Source organism: Panthera leo, chromosome C1, assembly GCF_018350215.1.
Source record: "Panthera leo isolate Ple1 chromosome C1, P.leo_Ple1_pat1.1, whole genome shotgun sequence".
Classification (NCBI taxonomy): Eukaryota; Metazoa; Chordata; class Mammalia; order Carnivora; family Felidae; genus Panthera; species Panthera leo.
The window spans coordinates 187,054,594-187,080,617 of record NC_056686.1 but is presented as its reverse complement, the minus strand read 5'-3'; the positions used below and the strand labels follow the sequence as shown (position 1 = coordinate 187,080,617).

The 26,024-nt window shown below is 39.1% G+C and overlaps 2 protein-coding genes across 2 annotated transcripts in view; one reads left to right on the top strand and one right to left on the bottom strand.

Moving 5' to 3' along the window:
* SUMO1 (small ubiquitin like modifier 1) overlaps positions 1-2,307 on the top strand; it is a 28,460-nt gene extending 26,153 nt beyond the window's left edge. Inside the window, exon 5 of the mRNA XM_042949752.1 lies at positions 1,453-2,307. Coding sequence (XP_042805686.1) covers positions 1,453-1,521 — 69 coding nt within the window. The 3' untranslated portion in view covers positions 1,522-2,307. The remainder of the gene's footprint in view (positions 1-1,452) is intronic.
* Positions 1,990-26,024, bottom strand: part of KIAA2012 (KIAA2012 ortholog) — a 110,084-nt gene continuing 86,049 nt past the window's right edge. Inside the window, exons 16-25 of the mRNA XM_042949753.1 lie at positions 18,438-18,528; positions 15,405-15,561; positions 13,284-13,398; positions 11,523-11,860; positions 9,146-9,345; positions 8,356-8,528; positions 7,333-7,552; positions 4,890-5,047; positions 4,430-4,466; positions 1,990-2,075 (exon numbers count right to left, since the gene is read on the bottom strand). Coding sequence (XP_042805687.1) covers positions 4,909-5,047; positions 7,333-7,552; positions 8,356-8,528; positions 9,146-9,345; positions 11,523-11,860; positions 13,284-13,398; positions 15,405-15,561; positions 18,438-18,528 — 1,433 coding nt within the window. The 3' untranslated portion in view covers positions 1,990-2,075; positions 4,430-4,466; positions 4,890-4,908. The remainder of the gene's footprint in view (positions 2,076-4,429; positions 4,467-4,889; positions 5,048-7,332; positions 7,553-8,355; positions 8,529-9,145; positions 9,346-11,522; positions 11,861-13,283; positions 13,399-15,404; positions 15,562-18,437; positions 18,529-26,024) is intronic.

Here is a 26,024-nt window from a genome sequence, read left to right as displayed (position 1 = left end):
GTGCCCCCATGTCTGTTTTATTTTTAGATTTCTTAGAGTATCTTTTCATATTTTGTAATTCTGCACCAAAAATGTCACCTATAACTTTTCTCACTGATCTTAGACTTTCCTTTATTTTTCATTTGCTTTTGTGATCCACTGTAGTTTAGTGGAAACAATGGCTAGTTTTTGTTTTCAGTGTGCCTGTTACAGTGCTTCTGAACCCTGATGGCACAACAGAATCAACAGATTCATGGTCCTTTACCCTCACTGAGGGTCATACTTAGGTTTCTATATGACACCATGCCCCTTTATGTACTCTTTTTTAAAATAAAGAATAATCATAGTTAAAAGTAATAAAACAAAATACCGAAGTATATAAAGTGGGAAGTAATTACCACTCTGAATATCTCTGAATATCTCTACATTCCCATTTCTCAGAGGCAACCATGTTAATGTCTTTATGAAAAAATTCCAGAATATTTCAGTGCTTATAAACACATTAAAAACAAACAACCAACCACACAATAATTGCCTCTACTTTGCTTATTAGTGTTCTGTAAAAGGCATTTTGAAGGATTCCCCTTTTTTTCTTTAAGAATTGAGAAGGGCTAGGCTGACAAATCTAGCGTATAAAATTGGAGTTATCAAGTAACAGTAGATGTATGGATAACGTTTCTATATTGAGAGTGGTCACTACCAAAAACTAATAGTTATATGCCAGAAGGAATTGTAGATGACAAAGCAAACTACTTAGAAATGAATCTTTACGTAGTATTTTTCTAACTAAAACCACATATATTTCAAAGTGAGATCAGGTTTTTTTGAAATAAATGAAAGAGATTCTATAAGGTAATTACATCTAGAAGTAAAAAATGATGTTTTAGAAAATACACACTATCAAACTGTTGCTTAAACTTAAATACATGTTTCATTAGATTTGAAGCTCTTTTTGAGGTACTTTTAAAAAACACACTTTATATGCTAAGTAAATTAGGAGGTGAATTTGGCTCAGCTGGGTCAGATGAATGACTTCATAGACAGAATCAGGAGGACAGATATACCTCTATGTTCTTTATATTAAAGGAAACCCAGATTTGGGGTGCCTGGGTGGCTCAGTTGGTTAAGCTTTTGACTTCAGCTTAGGTAATGATCTCATGGTTTGTGGGTTCAAGCTCCGTGTCAGGCTCTGTGCTGACAGCTCAGAGCCTGGAGCCTGCTTCGGATTCTGTGTCTCCCCCTCTCCTCTCTCTGTCCCTCCCCCACCTTCTCTCTCTCTCTCTCTCTCAAAAATGAATAAACATTAAAAAAAATAATAAAGGAAACCCAGATTCTTAATCTTAGAACAGGGTAACTGTGGATCACTTCAGCATTTTTTTGCACTTTAAAACAGTAAAACAGTGGCCACATAATTGCCGCCAGTTAAAAAATAGTGCTTTTGTATTCTAACATATTTTTCCCCCTCTTTTACAGCTGGGAATGGAGGAAGAAGATGTGATTGAAGTTTATCAGGAACAAACAGGGGGTCATTCAACGATTTAGATATTCTTTTTATTTTTTTTCTTTACCCTCAATCCTTTTTTATTTTTAAAAATAGTTCTTTTGTAATGTGGTGTTCAAAACGAAAATGAAAACTGGCACCCCATCTCTTTAAAACATCTGGTAATTTGAATTCTAGTGCCCATTATTCATTATCACTTGTTTTCATTGTGCTGGTTTTTGGTGATCAAACCTCAGCCCCCTTCATATCACCCTCTCCTTTTTAAAAAAATTACATGTGTGCACAGAGAGGCCACCACCTTTTCCAGGACTGTGCATTTTCAGGCTTGTGATAAATAAGATCGACCAATGCGAGTGTTCATAATGACTTTCCATTTGGCCCTGAAGTTCTAGTATGTGATTGCTTCACTCCTGGACTATGACTTTCAGTGGGAGATGGAAGTTTTTCAGAGAACTGAACTGTGGAAAAATGACTTTTCCTTAACTTGAAGCTTCTTTTAAAATTTGAGGGTCTGGACCAAAAGAAGAGAAATAGCAGGCTGGAGTCGAGATGACAGAGATCGTGAGAGTAATGACTAACTCCAAAGATGGCTTCACTGAAGAGAAAGCATTTTAAGATAAAAGAAAAGTCTTGTCAGAAGATCCCAGAAAAGTTCTAATTTTCATTAGCAGTTAATAAAGTTATTCATGCAGAAGTGTATTCAACAGAACACTGCTCTTTTTGATTTTATTTGTACTTTTTGGCCTGGGATATGGGTTTTAAATGGACATTGTCTGTACCAGCTTCATTAAAATAAACAAAATATTTGTAAAAACCGTACTAATGTTCATTTTATTTTTAATTGTATAGAAAGAAAAAAGAAAATGCTTAAAACATAAGGTCTTTTTTGCATAATACTGGAAATTATTGTTTGTACGTGGTACAAATAAATTTTTCAGTACTGTACAGTGATGATGATCATGACTTTGAAGCACTGAAAGTTACTGAAGTGCCTTTGAATCAAGGATTTAATTAAGGCCACACTACCTTCTTAAATACTCAGTGTTCTGTTTTTTTTAAAAACTTGGTATTCTTGTATGGTGCATATATATGATCTAGTTACCCAATCATATTGAATAAATGGGCATGCCAAAAATTATTAATTGATTTATATTGATAATTTTAAGTTTTTCCTTTAACAATTTACAAAATGTTCTCTGCTTAGTTAAAGTTTGGTATACTTTGTTTATATTTTCCTTTTATTTCTTTATATCTTAAATATTTAATCTCTGTAAAACTAAAGTACCAAATTAGTTCCTATTAGAGAGCATAACCTTTTAACTCTAATGAATCACAGAATTTAGTATATGTATGCATACACATAATTTAATTTCATGTTATCCTAGATAGAATAGTCATCTGAGTACTTTAGAAGAGCAGGTGAAACCTGTCTCTAGTACATTTTATAAAAATTGTTACAGCTTATATAACCCTACTCAAGTCACCTGTTGAGAAATAGTTGGCTTGCCTTAAAATTCCTAAGTCTGACCCTAGCTGAAAAATTACTTGTGTTATACGTATATAGTCTAGGTAAAATAGAGCCTTTAGACTGTCACCTGGCATTTAAATAGTGACTAGGAATTAGGCCCATTTCTGGAAAATCCTCATTGAATTGCATATTTCTGTCAGCCCTGAGTAACAAACTTGATAAGGCTATTTGAGCTATCCAGAATGTGTAAGTATATAGTTTGGTGTCTTAATTTTGTTTGCATCTCTGAAGGTTCTCAGCATTTAGGTGGTGGAGCTTAGGTACTGGGGAAATAATCTTATTTTTAGTTTATCAGATTCTTCTAAAATGCATTGCATTCTCCTATGGTTAACTTACTGATATGTGCTTATCTGGTGTAGTAGTGCTGATAAAATAGGACTTTCATAGCGACAGTTTAATAGAATATCAGATTTGGAAGGGACTTTGAATAACATTTAGTGTAGCTGCTCTACCTGGTGCTTGACTGCAACATCCTCAATTTGTAAAAGAAGGTAGAAAATAAAGTCAGTAATGGGAATTTCCCCCACAAGGATGTTTTCCTTGAGTGTTCTTTCTTCTGTTCTTGTATTATTTGACATGCTCCTTTCTCATCTGCTTAAGTATTACTGAATGACTCGAATGAATGAATGAATGTGCAAGTAGGATGGACAATTTTGAGAAATTTTGTGACATACTTAAAATTACTATGATTGATAGTGTTTTGGCCATTTAATTTATTTTTTACATAAAGCAATACAGCAAGTCAGCAATACAGACTTGAAATTAAGCTTGACATCAGGATTGTAGAAATACAGTTCCTATAGTGAGTAAATATTTTACAAGCATTGGTGAGAAATTTGAGGGAATCATCTGTAAATACTTTTTCAGTTGCAGACAGATACAGAGTAGAGCCAAAGGAAATTGTGGGAAAATTCTGGTTCAGATACTGCTTGCTCTAACATCCTTTTATAGATCTTGTAATGATCTTTCATACCTTTTGATGATAATTCTATGACAGATACTTACTACTTATTGATATTTAAAGAGATGTTAAAAATTAAGTCTATTCCTTAATAGTGTCAATATGATTTTAAAAATGGGGAAATTATGTGAGTGGTTGGATCTTAAAGGCACAGAAACAGACCCTCAAGATTTGTTAATTATCAAGAGTCTAGAATGGTGCTGTCCCGTAGAACTTTCTATGATGATGGAAATGTTCTACATCTGTACTGTCCAGTAAGGTAGCCAGTAGCTACATGTGGCTATTGAGCACTTGAAATGTGGCTATTGTGAATGGAAAATTGAGTGTTTTAACATTGAAATAGTTACATGTGGCTACTTACAAACCAGTGCAGCTCTAGAATCTATACTTTGAGGAAGTGAGAATACCCTCACAAAACAGCTAATTTTACTCAAATGATGAACATTTATCAAGTGCTTACCTTGTTTTCAACAGGCAGCATATTTTAGATGTTTAGCCTGAAATAGATGTGATTTTGCCTTATAAAGAGTATGTATATATGAATTAACTCCTTAACCTATTCAGAATTATTTGCATTATGGAATTTCCATTTTATCAACTCTTTCAGACACATTGTGAAATCAAATACTTTGACTATCCTAAGATGATGTTAGTGTCTTACTAACTGAAATTAAACTGAATTTGCTGAAATTCAAACAAATGAAATTATTGGGCAGTTTTAGGCACTAAAGTTTCTGGATTTATGGGGTTCTACAGAACATAATGGATTTAGGTGAGTGAAGACTTTAATTATGTGTGGTGGGGAAGGGTGGTGGGAATGGAGGTCCTAGAGTGAAGCTAGGTGTGGGTTGAGGTGAACCAAATGAAATGCAACTTCATTACAGAAGTTTCTCTTTTTCTGTCACCACCTCCCAACTTACTTTTAAGTTTCTTCTAGCCTTAAGGTTTGGGTATTTGTAGGAATTGGAAGTAAGAGAACACCCATGATCTGGAAATGTTCTGTGTCCACTGTAGGCCACTGGCTTCCTTAGAGAGTTCTTGGTGGAACTGAAGATGTTTCTTCAAAGCAGCTTTTTGCCTAGGGAGACAACCCACCCACAATCCCAGTATGATTAAACATCTTAGAAATAGTCCCTATAAGCCAGTAGAAAAACTTTTGATTTGAGCAACCATCAGACTACTGATCTTTCATTTTAGTGGAAGATTATACTCTATTCATTTAGTAACTTTACACATGAGGTTTAGAGTTTCATGAACCTTCTGGGAAAGTTAAAGGAAAGGGCAAACTCAAAGTTCTTAAACTTGTCTTGTTGGAAGGAACTCCCTTGCTTTAGAGATGAAACAGACCAGAGAAGTTAAAAGTACCTGGGCCAAAGTCACAGAAGTGAAGATGAAGTAAAGCCAGCTGGGATCAAGTTCTAACCCTTGGTGGAGTGAGACTCTACCCCTCACACACCACTTTAGTCACTAGGTTTCCTGCTTTCAGCTACTTGGACTAGCCTTACAACATTGTTTCGCTTGCTTTTGGTCTCAATACTTAAGAACCCAGTCCTGCTGCTGTGATACATGGAATACATAATTTTGAAATTGAATCAAGACTTCTCTAACGATCTGTTTTGTAGTTCACACAACAGCTGGAAAACAACAAAAAAACATCTGAGTAAAGTCCAGGAGAGGAACAACTCAGGTTAGGTGGAAAACCTCAAAATAGAATTGTTCTGGCTGCCTTCTCTTTTTGGTCCCTTAAAGAGTTTACATTCAGCTTAAGTTGTAGAAAATACATTCCAGGGAGTAAACTGTTTACAGTCAAGATTGGACTCACATGGTTTTCTGTGTTGTGCTTCTTTGCCCTTCAATTTTGATAGTTCTAAAGGGGGATGTCTATTTGTTGCTTTCACTAAGGAGTAGAAATACAAGAGAAAGCAACTATAGAAGACCTAGTTTTTAAAGAGTCAGTTGAGGGGCGCCTGGGTGGCTCAGTCAGTTGGGCGTCTGAATTCAGCTCAGGTCATGATCTCGCGGTCAGTGAGTTCAAGCCCCGCGTCGGGCTCTGGGCTGATGGCTCAGAGCCTGGAGCCTGCTTCTGATTCTGTGTCTCCCTCTCTCTCTGCCCCTCCCCCGTTCATGCTCTGTCTCTCTCTGTCCCAAAAATTAATAAAACGTTAAAAAAAAATTTTAAAAAGTCAGTTGAGGGGCACCTGGGTGGCTCAGTTGGTTAAACGTCCACTTCTTGATTTCAGCTCAGGTCATGATTTCACAGCTCATGAGATCAAGCCATGTGTTGGGCTCTGTGCTGACAGTGCAGAGCCTGCTTGGGATTCTCTCTCTCCCTCTCTCTCTGCCCCTAACCCCCCTTGTACACATGCCGTCTCTCTAATATTTTAAAAAAGTAAACAAAAAAGTTCTTTCTTAAAAAAAAGTTGAAACCACATTTCTCAAGAAATTCTATTATCAAAGATGATGAAATGATCATTACTATTTTTAGAGAAAAGGGGGAAAATGTCATTGGCCTTTGAGAACTAACTAATTCTGTGCTATTTCTCCTAACAAGGCTCTCATGAGATCTGGTCTTAGCTTACTAATATGACCTCATCTGAAAGTATTCTTTGTGCCTTGTTCACTTCATTCCAGCCATACTGACTTTCTTTTATTCTTCCAACATGCCAGTCTCCTTCCTTTGAACCTTTGCGCTTACTGTTTGCCTGTAGAATATTTTTCTTCCCGATGTTTATGTGGCTAACTCCTTGTCATTCAGGTCTCACCTTATATCCACTTTTTCTGAGAAGTTTTGCCCTGGCTGACCAATCTAACCTAAGCCTCCTGCAATCCTATCACATGTTTAAAATGTTTTCTGTATAGCATCTGTTACTGGCTAAAAAAAATCTTTATTTTTATTTATTTGTCTCCCTGCCCCAGCACTAGAATATAAATGCCATGGGAGAAGAGACATCTGTCTTGCTCACTCCTGAATTCCCAGTGGTTACAATAGGTAACCAAAAAATACCAAGGACAGTGGTTCAGAATCAGGGGTCTAAGATATGGTCCTGGTACTGCCTCTAACACTATTGGGCCTTGATCAAGATCCTTCCCTTCTTCGGGACTCAGTTTTCTCATCTGTAAACCAGAGGGCTGAGACAGATGAAATCTAAACTCTCAGCTTCAATACAAGTTATATAAGCCATGAAGCAATTCTGTGACATTTGCAGCAAAAGAGCCTTTTGTTTTTTAGCTCTTCCAAAACATGCTTATGGAAAGTGGGAGAACTTCACTTGTCCAAAGGCAGTGCAAGTGTAGTACTAGCACCAGGGAATCAAGACCTTGAAACAATCCCCTTATGGCAACTGTTGCCCAAATAGCCCCTACCTGGCTTGTTCCTGCACCTGTTTCATAGCTTCCTCCAGGGCCAGCCTTGCTGCTTCCTCTTCCCTTTGCCTTCTCTCCTCTGCTTCCTGCTGAGCCTTCTCTTCTGCTTCCTGTTTCCTCCGCTGGTACTCTAGCCGTTCTTCTTCAGCCATTTCCATCAGGCGTTTTTGTTCTTCTGCTAACTGTATTTCCAATTCCCTCTGCCTTTGCTTCTCAGCCTCTGCAGAATAGAAAAGGGGGTAGGCTCATCAGGGGTCTCATTACTGGAGAAAACAGTTCTCTCACTGATTCCCAGGGACTCCCCGTGAGATTGTGCTGCCTACCTGCCAGCAGGCTGCCAGATCCTCTGTGGGGATCATATTGGGGTTAAATTATAAATTTAAGAGTCCTTAAGTGTCAAGCACCTACACTGTGCAATTAGTACAAAACCTTAGGGGAGAATTTTCCAGAGCCTGGGGTGCTCACAGGTGGTATGCAGATCATTGGAGAGGGGCGTCAGATCGGGGTCTGGAGAATCCGGGTGCTTACTCAGCTGGACAGACCAGCCTATAAAGAGTGTCCTCTACTGGCATTCCTTCCACTTCCTCAAAAGTGAGGCAGTAGAGATTCTACATTTAAGCACCTGAAAGCCTGCCCTGAAGCTATCCGGATGTTTTGTTTCTATCTGCTAGGGAAAGAAGCAAGGGGCAGGGCTACGTCTCCAATTTAGGCACCTCCTGAGCAATGCTGAAAGGGCAATGGGAGGGGCAGAATCCCAGTTTGGGAGATGACTGAATTGGGAGCGGGACCCAAGAGTCATTTCCACAAGTGAGTCTGTCTTAGTTTGATCTTCTAGCTCAACTCACTGCAGTCACACATATTAATCACTTTGAAAAAAAAATAGCTTATACATTTAGAGTGCTTCACACACTAGGCCTAGATAGGAATAACTCTGGGGAGATTCAAGTGAACACCCACAGTGGGATAAAAATACTTCTGCCCCAGATAGACAGGAGATGCAGATTCCTCCAGAACGTCCCTCACCAGCCCTCTCGGCTTCCTCCTGCTGCTTTTTTCTCTGCAGTTCTTGCAGTTTCCTCCGGAACTTGTCCTGTTGCTGCCGGAGTCTCTCCTGGGCCACTTGCAACTGAAGCTGCTGCTTCCTCTCCTCCTCCTCCTGCCGCTGCCGTTCTTCTTCGAGTCTCTGTTTCCTCAGCCTGAGAAAACCCACAAGATGGTCAGGGAAATGGCGGAAAGCACGGGGGCAACCTTGCGAGACTAGCTGGCAGGCAGTGCCCCTGGTGGAGGCCCTGCAGCTACAGGCCACACGGAGCATCGCATTCAGAGGACAGTGGGGTTTCTAAAGGAAGCCTGAGTAAAGAGCAGAAGCAAGAGCACAACCAGCCCGGAACCAGAAGCCTGAAGTTTCACCAGACAGCCCTGTGCTCTGGGGGTAGGGGACTTAAGTTCCCAGAGCTTCATTTTCCATTCTTACAAGATGAATCTTGAAACTCCAGTCTCACAGAAGAATATTAAATTAGATGAGTCAATGCCTCTGAGAGAATCTAGCGCAATGCAGACAGTCGTAGGGGCTCAACAAACGTTTGCTGGGCTGCGTCACCAAGCCCTCCCAGGAAGACTCTAATGGTCAGGACACCACACCTGATCTTTGGGCCAGGTTGTTCCTAGGATAACTGACGACAGAGGAAAATGAGATGTGCTGTTTTACTACCGGGCATTAGCCTCAGAACCAACTCTGTCCCTGGTGGAGGTTAACCCCGGCCTCTTCCTGCTGCCTCCTGGGGTGGCCACAGCCTCCCGCTGCTCCACCCACCGGATCTCCTCCGCACGGGCACGTTGCTCCAGCTCCAGCTCCTCCTTTATCTTCTCTGCCCTCTCCAGCTGCTCCTGCAAGAGCTGCCTCTGCTCTTCCTGCTCCCTTCTCTTCCTCTCCACCTCCAGGCGTCTCATCTCAGCCCTCTCTGCTCGCAGCCTGTCCCTGGAAGCTTCTTGCTCTCTCTTGGCGAGGAGGGTCTGTGGAACCAGAGTGCTCTTTAGTGAAAGGGAGAGCGTGTCTCAAGGGTGAGCCCTCCTCCACCCCACCGGGTACGTTGTCTCTCATCAGAGATGGAGTCATTGAGTGCTTTCCCCACAGACCGCAGCCTCTGGCTTGGGCTCTGGGGTCTGACTGGCCTGGGTCCAAGTTTCTTACTTGCTTCAGGATTTGGAGGTCACAACTTAATTTCCCTGACATTGTCTTCTTCTTGGGGCTGTTACTGGGATTAATTGAATTAGTGAAAGTGCCAAAATAATGTCTGACACATCGTATGTCTGGAGTTTTCAACGCTAGCTGCACTTTATAGACACGTAAGGAGCTTTTAAAAATTACTTGAGGCCAAGGCCCCACCCACCAATTCAATGGGAATATCTAGGTGGGAGGCCTTAGTTTTAAAAAGCTTCTCAGTGGGGCGCCTGGGTGGCTCGGTCGGTTGGGCGTCAGACTTCTGCTCAGGTCATGATCTCAAGGTCGGTGGGTTCAATCCCCGCGTCAGGCTCTGTGCTGACCGCTCAGAGCCTGGAGCCTGTTTCAGATTCTGTGTCTCCCTCTCTCTCTGCCCCTCCCCTGTTCATGCTCTGTCTCTCTCTGTCTCAAAAATAAATAAACGTTAAAAAAAAAAAAATAAAAAAAAAAAAGCTTCTCAGGTGATCCTAGTGAAGCCAGGCCTGGGACCCACAGGTTCTAGATAAAGGCTATCTTACCAGGGACGGTTTTAGATATAAATGTGTTAGACTTACATTTAATCCCATGCAAACCCACTTTCTCAGTGAAAGGTTCCCTTGGTTTATGTGAAGAGTGTTTTAGCTTTCTTTTTCTCCCTATCGTCCCCGCCACAGTCAGAAGCCACAAGGGCAATTTTGAATGCAACTCTTCTATGGGAGCTCGGTGTATCCAACTTGGGGTGAAACTTCCTGGCTTTTTAGCCTGTGCAGAGGCAGAACAGTACTATGGATTAACGATAAAGCTAAGAAATTTTGATTCTCTGGCAGGCTCAGGAATGTTCTACCCACAGCTTAAAATTCTCATCTGTGGTGTAGAGCAGAATTCCATAGTCTAGGCAGCTGGGAATATTGGGAACTATAAAGTCAAGATCTTTCTGAAATCCTTTTTGGAAGACCATGGATTATAAAATAAAGAAAAATATAATGATTTAAGACTGACAAGAACGCTGATTTTAGAGCCAAAGGACCTGGGTTTAAGTCTTGGCTCTATCATTTTATGGTTGTGTGGCTTCTGGAAATGGTCCCTTATCTCCAAGCCTCAGTTTCTAGGTCTCTGAAATGGGGATAACTACATCTGGCTCACAAGTGTGGCTGTAAAGATTAAATGAGATTCAGCAGAGTTGTACCATACACACATGTAACTTATGTGAGTTCAACCATAGTGGTTTAGCTGTGGGTATAATAGTAGTGTCTAAAGATACTCTCTTCCCCCCTACAACAAGACCTCTAAATGCAGTTTGGCACCTTCATCTCAGTGGGAAAAACTGTGATTTATCCCAAGAGCAGAGGAAAAATTGGTTGGGTTGGTCTTATTGAGAGATGTATCTGTATGGTATTATTTTTGATTCATTGCAGGGATTTTCAAGGGTAATATTCCTTACACTGACTCAGTTTTTCTCTTAAATACCTGACATTAGAATCAAGGCTCCTGGGACAAAATTACTTTTATATGCCAAAGCACCTTGTAAAGACAGACACGTGTGTATAAACTGCCTGTGGCACAGCTGTGTGCCACAGAAAAGCAAATCAGGAAAGGAGAAATTTCCATAGCCTTTGGGAGGCAGGCAAAGATTTAGTTCCAGGCCAAGTCAGGGATATGTGTGTACTTGGCTCTGATGGCCCGAACCCACCTTTCCCTGTGACTGTGAGGCCTGTGCCAACTTCCTGCTCTTTAAGGGATGAGTATATGCTGTGGCAGTTTGGGGGCCTCACAGAATGCATCATTTCAGAGGGGCTTTGACAAATTGTGTCTTGGATCAGCTCTGGCTTCTTAAAGTGTCAGAAGGTATCAAAGTAGAACAAATAAAACCATTATGTAGTACTGCTGTTTCAACAACTGCAATATGATTTGGGGCTGTTTTTCCCACATCTGCAGTTGTACGAGTGAGAACAGAAATCTCTCTGGCCAAGCTGAGAATATTGGACCTCACCTTGGAAGGGTCATCATAGCTTCTTTCTTCTTTAGATTCCGTGTTTCTAGTGACAGGTATAGTCTGCATGGGTGATGATCTTCCATCTATAGACACTTGGCTCTCAGGAGCATCATACTTGGCGGAAAGCCAAGGGTCCTCTACAAGAGAACTGGAAGGAGAGAAACCTCTATCTGAAGTGTCTTCTATTTCCTTAGAGTTAATGATATCAGGCCCACTCAGTTCTGCTGCTATTTCCAGATTCCTTTCCTTCCGTATCCTTTTCCTTTTGGTTCTTGGATTCCTTTCTTTGGGAATTAGCCCTGATTTCTTTTCAGTCTTTGATTCCTTTGACTTTCCTGGAGGAGAATAATTGGGGAGACAGAAGTGTAGCTAAGTAAATGTGATCTCTGTATCCTTTTCAGTAGCTTTTAGACTTTAGTGTGCAATGGAATTACCTGGGGTGCAGATTACTAAGCCCCACTCCTAGAGTCGGACTCTGTAGGAACCTGCATTTTCACAAGCTCTCCAAGTGTTTTGAGAAGGGTAGTGCACAGACCACCCTTTGAGAAACTGCCTTATCCTATGTGGATCAACTGTAATTCAATAGTCTTGTTACTAAAAAAGTTGTTTCACCCTGACCTATGGTAGAGGCAAGACTCTCCAGAGGAAAAACTACAGATACAGATGGAAAGTCCTGTCTCAAGAGTCTGGCTTGAGGTTGTAGCTTTGTAACCTGGCAAAGCTTAAGCCTTCCATACTCTAAGAACTCTTCCTCAATTCACCTCTGGGGACTGCAAGTATTTCTTTTTCCCAGTCCTGCCAATGCAAACCAAGTTATGGGCTACAACTATGTAAAGTCAGCAAGACTTTAAAAAGTAAATCTCAAAAATAGATTGAGCCTAGGAGATGATCCAGTGTCATCCTTTCTGACAACCTTTGATTTGTCTTCTGAATCATGTGGCCAGGAAAGAACAGGTGTAAATTTTAGGCTAAAGAAAGTTTTCAGAAGCATGGGAATATAAATTTCTAGTAAGGTGCAACACAGGGAACCAAGAAGAAAAATGGTAACTGGGGTAATAATTCAGAGCTTGTTTTATCCTTCCCCTTCCCAATGCTTTCACTGCCCAATTCTCAAATTATGGTACAGTTATTCGTTCATACAGACCATGGCAAGAGCATGTATTTGGATCCACCACTTTACTGTTTGACCTGTTTGGTGTTATGCAAGCCACTCAATCTCTGTCAAGCCTCAACCACTACATGATATAATAATAGCACTTACTTTATGGAGATGTTTTAAGGATTTCATAATGTCATATATGCAGCACTCTTAGTACAGTGGGTATTCAGTAAATAGGTGCTATTGTTATTTCCTCTCTTGATCACAGGTCTCTGGGTAACCCTGGTTTCCTCTCTCCTCTTCTCTATCTCCTAAGATACTCACATGAAGTAAGTCTGCAATACTGTCTTGGCCAAGGTAGTCAAAAAGACAGGAGAGCCAAAGCATAAGAGACTCTTAAAAACTGAGAACAAACTGAGGGTTGATGGGGGGTGGGAGGGAGGAGAGGGTAGGTGATGGGCATTGAAGAAGGCATCTTTTGGGATGAGCACTGGGTGTTGTATGGAAACCAATTTGACAATAAATTTCATATATTAAAAAAAAAAAGACTCAAAATTAGGTAGTTTGTCTCATTAGATTCATGATGATTCTCTGTGACACCTCTCAGCTCCCATTAGGTGTCTTTTCCTGGGTCATTCCTCAAGAACACACTCCCTTACCAACAGAAGCCTCTGCTTTCCTGTGGACCTTTCCTTCTCTCTCCCCTTGGGGTGCCTTGGACTTGTCTGTCTTGGTTCTTTTCTTTCTCTTGTCTTTGCCAATCAACTCCATCTCCTAAAGGTGAAAAATTAAGGAAAGGACCATGATATGAGTAGGAAACAAACAAACAAAAAACCCATCAAAGGGTGATTATGTTGAACAAGACAGAATGGCTTAGAATGGAATTTCTGGGTTCCACGTGAAGCTGGAGAGCGAGTCTTAGAATGGAGCTGGTGAGGAGATCCTAAGGTTCAGCCTTTCATTTAAAACTGCTAGGTATAATGTCATAGGAGGAAAGAGGAACAGAATACACTTTATGATTGCCCCCTTCTTGGATGCTAAATCACGATCTACAGAGGTGGATCAAAGTGAAGCACTTTTCAACTTTGATAGATTGCTATTGCTACAATTAATGTTTAACTAGTTTAAATCAAAGCCAGCTTTATTCACTCTTGCATCATTTGCTAACTTTCCAGAAGTTTCTCAAGCAGATGACCACAGCCATGTCAGTCTTTACCTTTCCCTATGGGCTGGGACAACAATGGAGATTCCTCCAAAGAGAGGATGGCAGAATGGGTACCTTAGTACCTGTGATATTTTGACATAAGAAATATATATTTGTCTTCATCCCCAGCCTCTGGCACAGAATTCCTAAGACCATTGTAATTTCTGGAGCATAAATGTGAAAAGAGTGGCTTTTGTTATTCATTAACAAACCCCTTTTTAAAATAAATTTTTTTTTAACGTTTATTTATTTTTGGGACAGAGAGAGACAGAACATGAACAGGGGAGGGGCAGAGAGAGAGGGAGACACAGAATCTGAAACAGGCTCCAGGCTCTGAGCTGTCAGCACAGAGCCCGACGCGGGGCTCGAATTCACAGACCGTAAGATCATGACCTGAGCCGAAGTCGGACGCTTAACCGACCAAGCCACCCAGGCGCCCCACTAACAAACCCCTTTCAACCACACCTGAGATTGTATTAATGAGATGATTTTGGAAAGCACCTAAGGTGGGGGGTTGCTGGTTGCTAGGGGAACCAACCATGTTATTAGAGGTTTGGAGCTTTCAGCTCAACATTCCCAACCTCAGAGGAGGGAGAAAAGACTAGAGGTTGAGTTAAGTACCATCTGCCAATGCTTTTATCAGTCAATGGCTATGTAATGAAGCCTCCATGAAAACCTGAAGCAAAGGAGTTTGGATGGCTTCTGAGTTGGTGAACACATCCACATGCTAGGAGAGTGGCACACTTCAAACTCCATGGAGAGTGAAGCGCCTACTTTTGGGACCTTGCCCTATGTATCTCTTCATCTGGTTGTTCCTTTGTATCCTTTAAAATATCCTTTGTGAGAGGCATCTGCCTGGTTTAGTCAGTGGAACGTGCAACTCTTGATCTTGGGGTTGTAAGTTCAAGCCCCAAGTTGGGTGTAGAAATTACTTAAAAGTATTTAAAAAAATATCTTTTGTAATAAATCAATTATACTAAGTAAATGTTTTTCTGAGTTTTGTGAGCCATTCTAACAAATTGTCAAAGCTGAAGAAGGGGTTGTGGGGACCCTCTATTTATAGCTTGTTGGTCAGAAGTACAGGTGACAACCTGGGACTTGTGACTAGTGTCTAAAGTTGGAGCAGTCTTGTAGGACTGAGCTTACCCTTAACCTGTGGGGTCTGTGCTAACTCCAGGTAGTGTCAGAATTGAATTGTAGGACAGACATCCCTTCCCCCATGCAAAAAAAGGACTGGATACCCAATTGGTGTCCTTTGAGCTGGAGAATTGATCGATGTGGAAAAAGACTCCATACATCTGGTGTCAGAAGTGGTGTGTGTAGGAAATCTGAAGTTTTCTATTAGCACCTTTGTAAAATTAGAAATGGGCACCCCACCCTTCAGAAGGATGCAGCCCAATGCTGGGGTTCAGGGCATGGTTTGTTAACCACAGAATGGATTTCAGCTCTCACTTGCCCCCATTGTAGGTACCCTTGTGTATATACTAAGCAATACATACAACTGTCCATGATACCCCTAATGAGAGCAACATCCAGGCAGGGCTTTTGGACCAAGCTGCTAGGTGTTTACACTTACATTTACGTTGGCTAGTGCCTGGTGGTTGAATGATCTTGGTTCAGTTTTCTCTTCTCTTCCTCTTGGAAGAAGAGATGTGTCTTTAGGACCCAACCTCTCTAGGGACTCATGTCCTGGGAGTCTTCTTTGTAGATGATGTACATCATAATCTCTGCCACTTTAAGAAAGAGCAAAACAACAGGACCAAACTAAAAAACAAAACAAAACAAACCCCACAAAACTAGTAGACAAGGAAAAGGAAAAGTGAACAAACATTGTTTCTGTGGCACTGTGTTGAGCATTTTACACACTTGGTCAACCCTCTTTTTCTCAACACATCCCTGAGTAAGGGAGATTAGAAATTTGAGTCTTCATTTTTGGGGTTCTCTCCAGCTTAATCCTCAATTTAGGGAGCAGAAGAAATAGTTTGTCTCCCTGTGGTTGCATATCTATGCCTTTAATTGAATGACATAGGGTTATCTAACTGAAATTTCTTCTATCAAAGGCTTAGCTGAAAAATACATGACCTTTAAGAAAGAGTCTTAGGCATGAACAGACACTTTTCAAAAAAAAGACATCCAAATGGCTAACAGACACATGAAAAAATGTTAAACATCATTCATCATCAGGGAAACACAAATCAAAACCACTATGAGACAGCACCTGAAACCTGTCAGAATGGCTAAAATTAGCAACTTAGGCAACAGATGTTGGTGAGGATGCAGAGAAAGGGGAACACTTTTGCACTGCTGGTGGCAATGCAAACTGGTGCAGCCACTTTGGAAAACAGTATGGAGGTCCCTCAAAAAAATTAAAAATAGAACTACCCTACTACCCAGCAATTGTACTACTAGGTATTTATCCAAAGGATACAAAAATGGTGATTCAAAGAGGCACACACACCCCAGTGTTTATAGTAGCACTATTGACAATAGTCAAAGTATGGGAAGAGCACAAATGTCCATTGACTGATGAATGGATAAAGAAGATGTCGTGTATATATAGATGTATATGTATATACATACATACATACACAATGGAAAACTACTTGGCAATCAAAAAGAATGAAATCTTGCCATTTGCAACAATGTGGATGGAACTAGAGTGTATTATGCTAAGCAAAATAAGTCAGAGAAAGACAAATATCATATGATTTCATTCATATGTGGAATTTAAGATACAAAATAGATAAACATAAGGGAAGGGAAGATAATATAAAAACAGAGAGGGAAACAAACCATGAGAGACTCCCAAATACACAGAACAAACTTATGGTTGCTGGTGGGGTGTCGGTTGGGGGAAGGGCAAGGGGCATTAAGGAGGACACTGGTTGGGATGAGCATTGGTTGTTATATATAAATGATGAATCACTAAATTCTATTCCTGAAAAATAAATACATACATACATACATACATACATAAAATTTGATTAAAAAATAGTCTTAGGAACATGCAACTACCCATCCATTCTTTTATGCCCTCTGAATTCTATTCTTTTTTTTTTTTTTTAATTCTATTCTTGGTCAAATCTAGCCACCAAAAGGTCATGTGCTGTGTTTGTGTGATCCCTTGTAGAATTGCAGTCACTGACTATCTGCCTTGAGGATAACTGACTTATGTTCTCTGGGTAAAAAGGTCACTAAGAAATAGCTATGTGGTTTCAGTAACAGCTGCAGCAGCAGCTACTGTGTGCCAAGCCTGGTTCTGGGCATTTTATTTTTTAGCCAAATCAATATTTTGTTCATTGTGCTGTGCTAGTACAGGGTCTTACTATAGAAACTTGAGAAATATTTGTTGCATGAGGTAAATGGAATTTCCTGTAAACACATGGGTCTTTAAATCATTCAATGTCACTCTATAAAAACTCACAGAAGGTGTATCCTTTAGAATTTAGTGCTAGGAAAATCTTTACTTCCTTTGAGGAACAGGTATGCTGCAAATGAGAACCACAAACCTGTGTTACTACTACTACTACTACTTCTCCTCCTCCTCCTCCTTCTTTTTTTGTTTTTACATTCAGGAATCTCTGTATCAAATCTGGAAGTCTGATCTTTAGTCACAATGACTCTAATTACTTTTGTTGGGTGTTGATATTCTTTTTTCTTTTCCTCTGGATTAAAGATTTTTTTTCTTTTTGGTTATCTCACTTTGGCTTTTTTTTTTGTTTTGTTTTTTGTTTTTTGTTTTTTTTTGTTTTTTTTTTGCTGATGAGGTTGTTGTAAGCCATTTAAATCCATTGTGGAAGAAACTGAGGTATAAAAGTTGAAAACTGGAATTTTTCAGATAGCTGCCTCCCCCCATCAAGTGCCTTTCTTTCTTTGTTCCTAGGGATCATAAATCCTTTTTGACTCAGGAGGGGACACCTACATCAAGAGGCAGGTGAGGTCAGGTTGTCAAGTCACTGATGCTCATGGGAGGTCACAATAGGCTATAGTTCCAGCTGCCACTGCCAAATGGGGTTTAGGTGAAGTGACTGGAGCTGACTGGCCGAGCTGCTGGTTAGTGAGCTCATTGGAAGCACATAGTGAGCACATAGGAAGCACTTACTACATGTTAGCAATTAGTTTTAGTATTTTTAAGTATCATTTATTTTACCCAAAGCGGAGTGAATGTGTAGAGGAGAAACCAAGCTGAATTGACAGAAATCACCTTATTAGGCATGTCTGTAGATCCCAGTTATGTAGACAAATGGAGAAAGCTGTTTCCACACTGTTAAACTTCACTTTTCACCCACCCAGCCAAAGAATATGGCTTATGTAGGAAACATGTCACAATATAATTCTCCCCAAGAATCCGTTTCTTAGACAACAATTCTGGCTGTTAGGGAATGCAGTTAGCCTGAGAATCTTCATGGTTAGAAAAAACAGAAATGAAATTAATTAAAAACAAAAATGAGGGGTCTCTGGCTGGCTCAGTCAGTAAAGCAGGCAACTCTTGATTTCAGGGTCATGAGTTTGAGCCCCATATTGGGCGTTGAGATTACTTTAAAAAGAAAAAAGAAAAAAATGAAATAAAAGTAGAGCAGTTCATATCATTACAGCTTCGAACACTTACGTCTTTTGGACAGTATCTGACTCGAAGGTCTGGATGTGATTATCCAGGGAAGCACTAGGAGGGTCAAGGTTCATATTCCTCAGCTCCTGGTCTGTGAAGACAAAGAGGATCCTTAACAGCCAAAGACAATAGACAACAATCCCAGACATGGGAAAATGTCTACCTGGTTAGTAGTCAATGACATGCAAATTAGCACAATAAAGTATGTTATGCCTAGAAAATTAGCAAATCCTGCACAAACCAGTGCTGGCACAAGGCAAGTGACATTAAAATTAGTAGACCCTTTGGGAAAGTGCTACGACAGTATGTACCAAGAACCAGAAAAATGTTCTAGTCTTTGATCAGGAATCTTACTCCTGGATATTTATCATGAAGAAATAATTCAAAAGAACAAGCTTTTTGTACAAAGTTTTTATAACTTTGTTATTAATAATGAAAAATTAGAAACAACCCAACAATGGGAGATTAGGGAAGCAATTTATGATGCATTAATTTGACATTTAAAATTATGGTTTAAAAGATAAGCAACATGGAAAACATGACATAAAGAAGTAAAAATGTAAAATATAGAATATTGTGGTAGAACTCTATAAAATATGTATGTAAATGAATAAGGGCTGGAAGAGAAAACAAAAAGAAAATAATAGATGAGGAAGTTTATATGTGTTTAAATTTTTTCTTAAAATCCTAGTGTGATTATAACATTGAAAATGAAATTGCTTAAAAAACCCCAAACATTACAACTCAATAGCAAAAAAACCAAACAATCCAATTAAAAAATAGGCAGATAATCTAAACAGACATTTTCCAAAGAAGACATACAGATGGCTAACAGGCACATGAAAAGATGTTCAACATCACTAATTATGAGGGAAATGCTATTCAGTGAGATATCACCTCCTACCTGTTAGAATGGTTAGTATCAAAAAGACAAGAAATAAGTACTGACAAGGATGTGGGGAAAAAGGAACCCTTGTGCTCTGTTGGTAGGAATGTAAATTAGTGCAGCTTCTATGGGAAACAGTATGTAGCTTCTTCAACTACATACAACTTAACTTCTGAGTATTTATCCAAAGAAAATGAAAACATTAATTCAAAAAGATATATGCCCTACATTCATTGCAGCCTTATTTACAATAGCCAAATATGGAAACGATCTAAGTGTCCATTGATGGATGAATGGATAAAGAAGATGTGGTATATATACAAAAAAAGCCATAAAAAAGGAAATCCTACCATTTGAAACTACACGGATGGGCCTTGAGGGTATTATGCTAAATGAAATAAGTCAGAGAAAAACAAATACTGCCTGATTTCATTTATATGTGGAATCTAAAAAAAAAAAAAACCTAAACGAACAAACAAAACAAAACTCATAGATACAGGGAACAGATTCGTGGTTGCCAGCAGGGAAGAGGGTTGGGAACTGAGAGAAATAGGTGAAGGGGATCAAGCAGTAAAAACTTATATATATAGGGGCGCTTGGGTGGCTCAGTCATTTGAGCATCAGGACTCCAGATTTTGGCTCAGGTCATGATATGGTTCATGGGTTCAAGCACTGCGTTGAGCTCTACGCGTTGACAGTGTAGAGCCTACTTGGGATTCTCTCTCATTCCCTCTCTCTCTGCCTTCCCCTGCTTGCTCTCTATTTCTGTCTCTCTTTCTCTCAAAATAAATAAACTTAAAAAAACCTTAGATATACAATATAAATAAGTCATGGGGACATAATGTAAAGCATGGTGACTATAGTCAATAATATTTAGCACATTTGAAAGTTGCAAAGAGTAAATCTTAAAAGTTCTCATCACAAGGAAAAAAATTTTTTGTAACTGTATGATGACTGTTGATAACTAGACTTATTGTGATCACTTTGTGGTGTATACAAATATCAAATTATTATGTTGTATACCTGAAACTAATATAATGCTACATATATATTTTCTCTCAATTTTAAAAATTTTAATTAAAATAAAAAAATGAAAAACAAATGTTACCCTATAAGGAAGGCTTACTCAGGCTACACAGTTATCACTCTTTGCTGGACTCTCTCAAGACCAAACTGGGTAGCTCTTTATTTTTTATTTGGGGGGGGGGGCGAGAGAGAGAGAGAGAGAGAGAGAGAGAAAGAGAGAGAGAGAGAGAGAGAGAGAGAGAGAGAGAGAGAATCCCAAGCAGGCTCCATGCTCAGCATGGAGCTTGACGCTGGGCTCAAGCTCATGACCCTGGGATCATGACCTGAGCCTAAATCAAGAGTCAGACACTCAATCGACTGAGCCACCTAGGCACCCCTGGGTAACTCCTTTAAAATGAGAAGAGTCCTCAGACTAAGACTTCATATTGGACTAGGCTACCTTTTATTTCACTTTAAACAATATTTTTATTATGAAAGATATATTTCATTGCAGAAAATTTGAAAAACAGAAGCACAAGGAAGAAAAAATAACTCACAATCAACACATAATTATTAGAATGACTAAAATGACTGACTCTACTTAGTATTGACAAAGAGGCAAAGGAACTAGAACTCTCATTTACTGCTAGTTGGAATGTAAGATGGAACAGTGACTTAGGAAAGTAGTTTGGCAGTTTCTTTTTTCTTTTTAATGTTTATTTATTTATTTTGAAAGAGAGTGTGACTGGGGGAGGGGTAAAGAGTTAGAGGGAGAGAGAGAATCCCAAGCAGGTTCTGTACTGCCAGCACAGAGCCTGACATGGGGCTCAATCCCACGAGCCATGAGATCATAACCTGAGCCAAAAATCAGGAGTTGGGCACTTAGCCTACTGAGCCACCAAGGTACCCCAGTTTGCCAGTTTCTTAAAAAATTAAATGTTATATATATCATATCATCCAACCATTACACTCCTGGGTATCCTACTCACGAGGAATGAGGGGCACCTGGCTGGCTCAGTTGGAAGAGTATGTGACTCTTGATCTCGGGGTTGTGAGTTTGAGCCCCATGATTGGTGTAGAGGTTCCTTAAATAAATAAGCAAACTTAAAAAAAAAAGAGGAATGAAAGCATATGTCCATATAAGGACTTGTACACAAATGTTCATAGCAGCTTTATTGGTGATAGTCAAAAACTTGAAACAGCCCAAATGTTCATCAACAGGTGAATGGATAAGCAAACTGGTGTATACATACAAAGCAATATTACTTAGCAGTAAGTAGAAATGAAGCATTAATACACTCAGCACTATGGATGAATCTCAAAAGAATTACATGGAATGAAAGAAACCAGACCCAAAAAAGGTATATATAGTATGACTTCATTTATAGAAAATTCTAAAAATGCAAACTAATCTATAGTGACAGAAAGCATATCAATGGGGGACACTGGGAGGCTGGGGACAAGGGAGGCTGGAGTTGGAGGAGGCATGAGGAAATGTTTGGGAAAGATGAATGTTTTATCTGGACTATAATGATGGTTTCATGGGTATATACATATGTCAAAACTTACCTAGTGGATCTTAAAAGTTCTCATCATAAGAAAAAACAATTGTAACTGTGTGTGGTGATGGATGTGAATTGAAGTTACTGTGGTAATCATTTTGCAACATACACATAAATCATGTTGTACACCTTAAACTAATACAATGCTATTTGTCAATTATATCTCAATAAAACTAGGAACCACCCCCAAATCATAGCAATGTTTAGTATTTCAATGAAAGAAAATCTATTGGCTGAATAATTTTATACCTTACCAAATAATTACACATCATTAAAGCCTAAGAAAAAGGAAAGTTGACTGCATTAAAATCTTTACAGGAAAAAAAAAGTATTATTTAACACTTTAAAAAACTTATCTAATCATAAAATTTAAATAAGTGTAATTTATCGTATATCAATTATCCCTCAATAAATCTGCTTAAAAAAAACTTAAGAAAAAATGTTAATACAAATAAAGTGCCTAAACAGTGTTGGCACTTGGTAAAAACAAACAAGAACCAAAACACCTCACCCATGATCACTCTACTCACATACAATTAATGCAAATATTTTGGCGTATACACTTTCATGCATATATAATCTATCTATCTGGGGTGCCTGGGTGGCTCAGTCAGTTGGGCGGCTGACTTTGGCTCAGGTTGTGATCTCACGGTTTGTGGGTTCGAGCTCCGCATTGGGCTCTGTGCTGACAGCTTGGAGCCTGGAGCTGGCTTCAGATTCTTTGTCTCCCTCTCTCTCTGCCCCTCCCCTGCTCACATTCTGTGTCTCTCTCTATCTCAAGAATAAATAAACATTAAAAAAAATTAATCCATCTATACACTCATTTTAATAGAATTAAATATATGTATAATTTTAATTTACTTTTATGTTATTAGAATTTCCCATATAAATATTCTTAAAAATTATCATAATAAACAGCATAGCATTTCATTGTACAGATGTACCATACCTTAACCAGACATGTAACTTGTAAAATTCAGATTGTTTCAAAGTTTTTATAATTATAAAGAACTTTGCATAACATTTCATTGAAAGGAATGTTTTTGATTATTAAAAGACCTACTCTTTGTTCACATCTATGATTATTAAAGGATATACAGTCTTTAAGGCACAATGTTGACTGCCAAATCATTCCCCCCAAAATTTGTACTGATTTAACACTCTGAGAAAAATGGTCATCTATTTCTTCATTTATCACATGCTTATTAAATATTGACTACATGCTGGGAATTGTGTTAGATGCTGGAAATAGAGTGGGGAGTTGGACAGACACCCCCCTACCTGCCCCTGGTCTCAGGGAGCTTAAATTTTATTGGGGAAGATGGATATTAACACAAAATAAAAACTTTTCAAAAGGTAGACTCTAATATTCAATCCCTATTTCTCTTTGAGCAGTAGATTCCTGCATGAATTCATTTATTTTCCTCATTTTTCTTTATGTAAAGGGGTTATAACTTTAAAGAAAGATTGGAAAAGAAAAAATTCACCTGTCATCCTACCATCAATCATCTCCTTAATATGATAGTTAATCCATTTTTCAGCATTCAAAGTTGTCCATGACACCCCCACTCCTTCTCAGCCCAGAGCACCTTTGTAGTTTGGGTTTTCTTCTGCCGTTCCCAAACTTTAAGGATAGCATCTCACACATCAACCTCCAGAAATAGCAGTGGGGACAAAATTGTTAATGTACAGGGTGGTTGGGGAAACTGGGAAGGTTGATTGGGGTGGTTACTTGGGATTTATTTTGTTTTGGATCATATGTAATGTTACAGAGAGTTGGAGGTGATTTAAGTATCTTCGTGATAAGAGAAATTCTGTGGAAGTTTCATTCCCTAACATGGCTGTAAAAGCTGTTTCACTGGACATTCATGGCTCATTATAGCGGTTTTGAACTCTGGGACAGGGCACTACAGGACCAGCAGAGGGCGCATTTGTATTGACCAAAAGCTGAGTTTCTACATTAGTGTAATTTCACCGTATTGATGAGAATTGAAAATTCTGGGAGATGGATCATAGAAACGAGCTCCCCTCACTCCCCAATAAAATAATCTGATATTTAGGAAATATTGGGATAAACTAAGCCAGTGCTTTGAATAATAATTTACAACTTTTAACTGCTTTAAAAAAATCTGTAAAATATTTTAAGAATGCAGAGTATAGAAAAAATACTATATATGAGTACCACCTAGCTTTGTGAAATCTTAACATTTTGCTATATCTGATTCACATTTTTTTCTAAAGAAATAAAACATTTCAGATACAGTCCAAGACTTCATTGTATAACATTTGATCTCATTTCTGTCACTCTCTCCCAGTGGTAACCGTTTTCTTAAATTTGGTATTTGTCCATTGAACACACTACTCCAAATATGGCACCTTCACATATTAAATATTTCAAGCTGAAGGAATTTGAAAAACGGCAGGTGAAGGAAGGATTCTCTGACCACCACCCCTTTCTCCCCCTGAAGCACCCCCTTCTAAGAGCCCCATTTGAGAGGTGCCCACCAGAAGTGCCACCTAGAGGAAAGAGGCATCCTTATCTCTGAAGATGGAGAAACTTCAAGAGGAATCCAAACAAACAGGCCTTGCTCAGTTTCTCCCAAATTATTATCCTTCCTTAGCCCATTCCCTTTAAGTAATATCACATTATCCCACAACTTTCCACTCTTCATCAAACCTCGTATAAAAACACTCAGGCTTGGGGTGCCTGTTGGCTCAGTCTGTGGAACATGCAACTCTTGATCTTGGGGTTGTGAGTTCAAGCCCCATGTTGGGTGTGGAGATAACTTAAAAGCTAAAAAATCTTTAAAAAAACAAAACAAACACACACACACTCAGGCTTAACCATTTCTTTGGGTCCCCATTTCCTTATGAAGTCTCCTATGTCACATAAAATTTATATTAAATAAATTTGTGTGCTTTTCTCCTCTTAAATCTGTGTCAGTTTAATTTTTTAGGCCCAGCCAGGAGACCCTAAGAGGGTCAAGGAACAGTTTTTCTTTTCCTACAGTGTCCTCAGGCATATGTTTATATCTTTGCCACATATAAATACACTTATAAATAACAGGGGCACCTGGGTAGCTCAGTCAGTTAAATGTCTGACTCTGGGTTTCAGCTCAGGTCAGGATCTCACAGCTTCATGGGTATGCGCCCCATATCAGGTTCTGTGCTGGCAGCTCGGAACCTGCTTGGGATTCTCTCTCTCCCTCCCTCTCTGCCCCTACCCCACTTGTGCTCTCTCTCTCTCAAAATAAATAAAACTTAAAAAACAACATATACTATTTTATACATTAAATCATTATATATTTTACAACTTATTTTGTTTAACATTTTAGTGATTAATTCATGATGATGCATGTAGTTTCCATTCATTTATTTTAAGTTATTGACACTATTCCATTGTATAAACATACCACAATTTAGTTATCCATTTTGTTGCCAATGGCTGTTTTGATTATTTCCAACTTTTTGTGATTACAATGCTGTAATGAACCTTCTTGAGTGAGTCACTTTTCATACATAAAAGAGTTTCTCTGAGGTATACATGGGAATAAAATTGTTGAGTTGCAGGGTATGTGTATCTTCAATTTATTGGATATTTCCAAATTGCTCTGAATTTCTAAAACTCTGTATCCTCATCAAAAATGGGTGTTTGCAGACTTTTAAATTTTTGTTAATCTGATATATACCTGAAATGATATCTCTTTTTGTTGTAATTTCAATTTTCCTGATTAGCAGCAAGTTGACTTCTTCACATGACCACTTATTTAGGCTTCCTCATCTGTTAATTGCCTAGTCATATCTCAGGATTTTCATTGGGGTTGATTGTCTTTTCCTTCTCTATTTGCAGCGGTTCTTGCCACACTTTGGATACCAATATTTTATTGGTTTTATGCGCTATAAGATATTGTCTTATAGTCTGTGATTTGTCTTTTTTTTCTTTTAAAAAGATTTTTAAAAATTATTATTATTTTATGTTATTTTTAAATGTTTATTCATTTTTGAAAGACAGAGAGAGACAGAGCACAAGAGGGGTGGGGCAGAGAGAGAAAGGGGGGGAACACAGAATCTGAAGGAGGCTCCAGGCTCTGAGCTGTCAGCACAGAGTCTGATGTGGGGCTTGAACCCATGAAC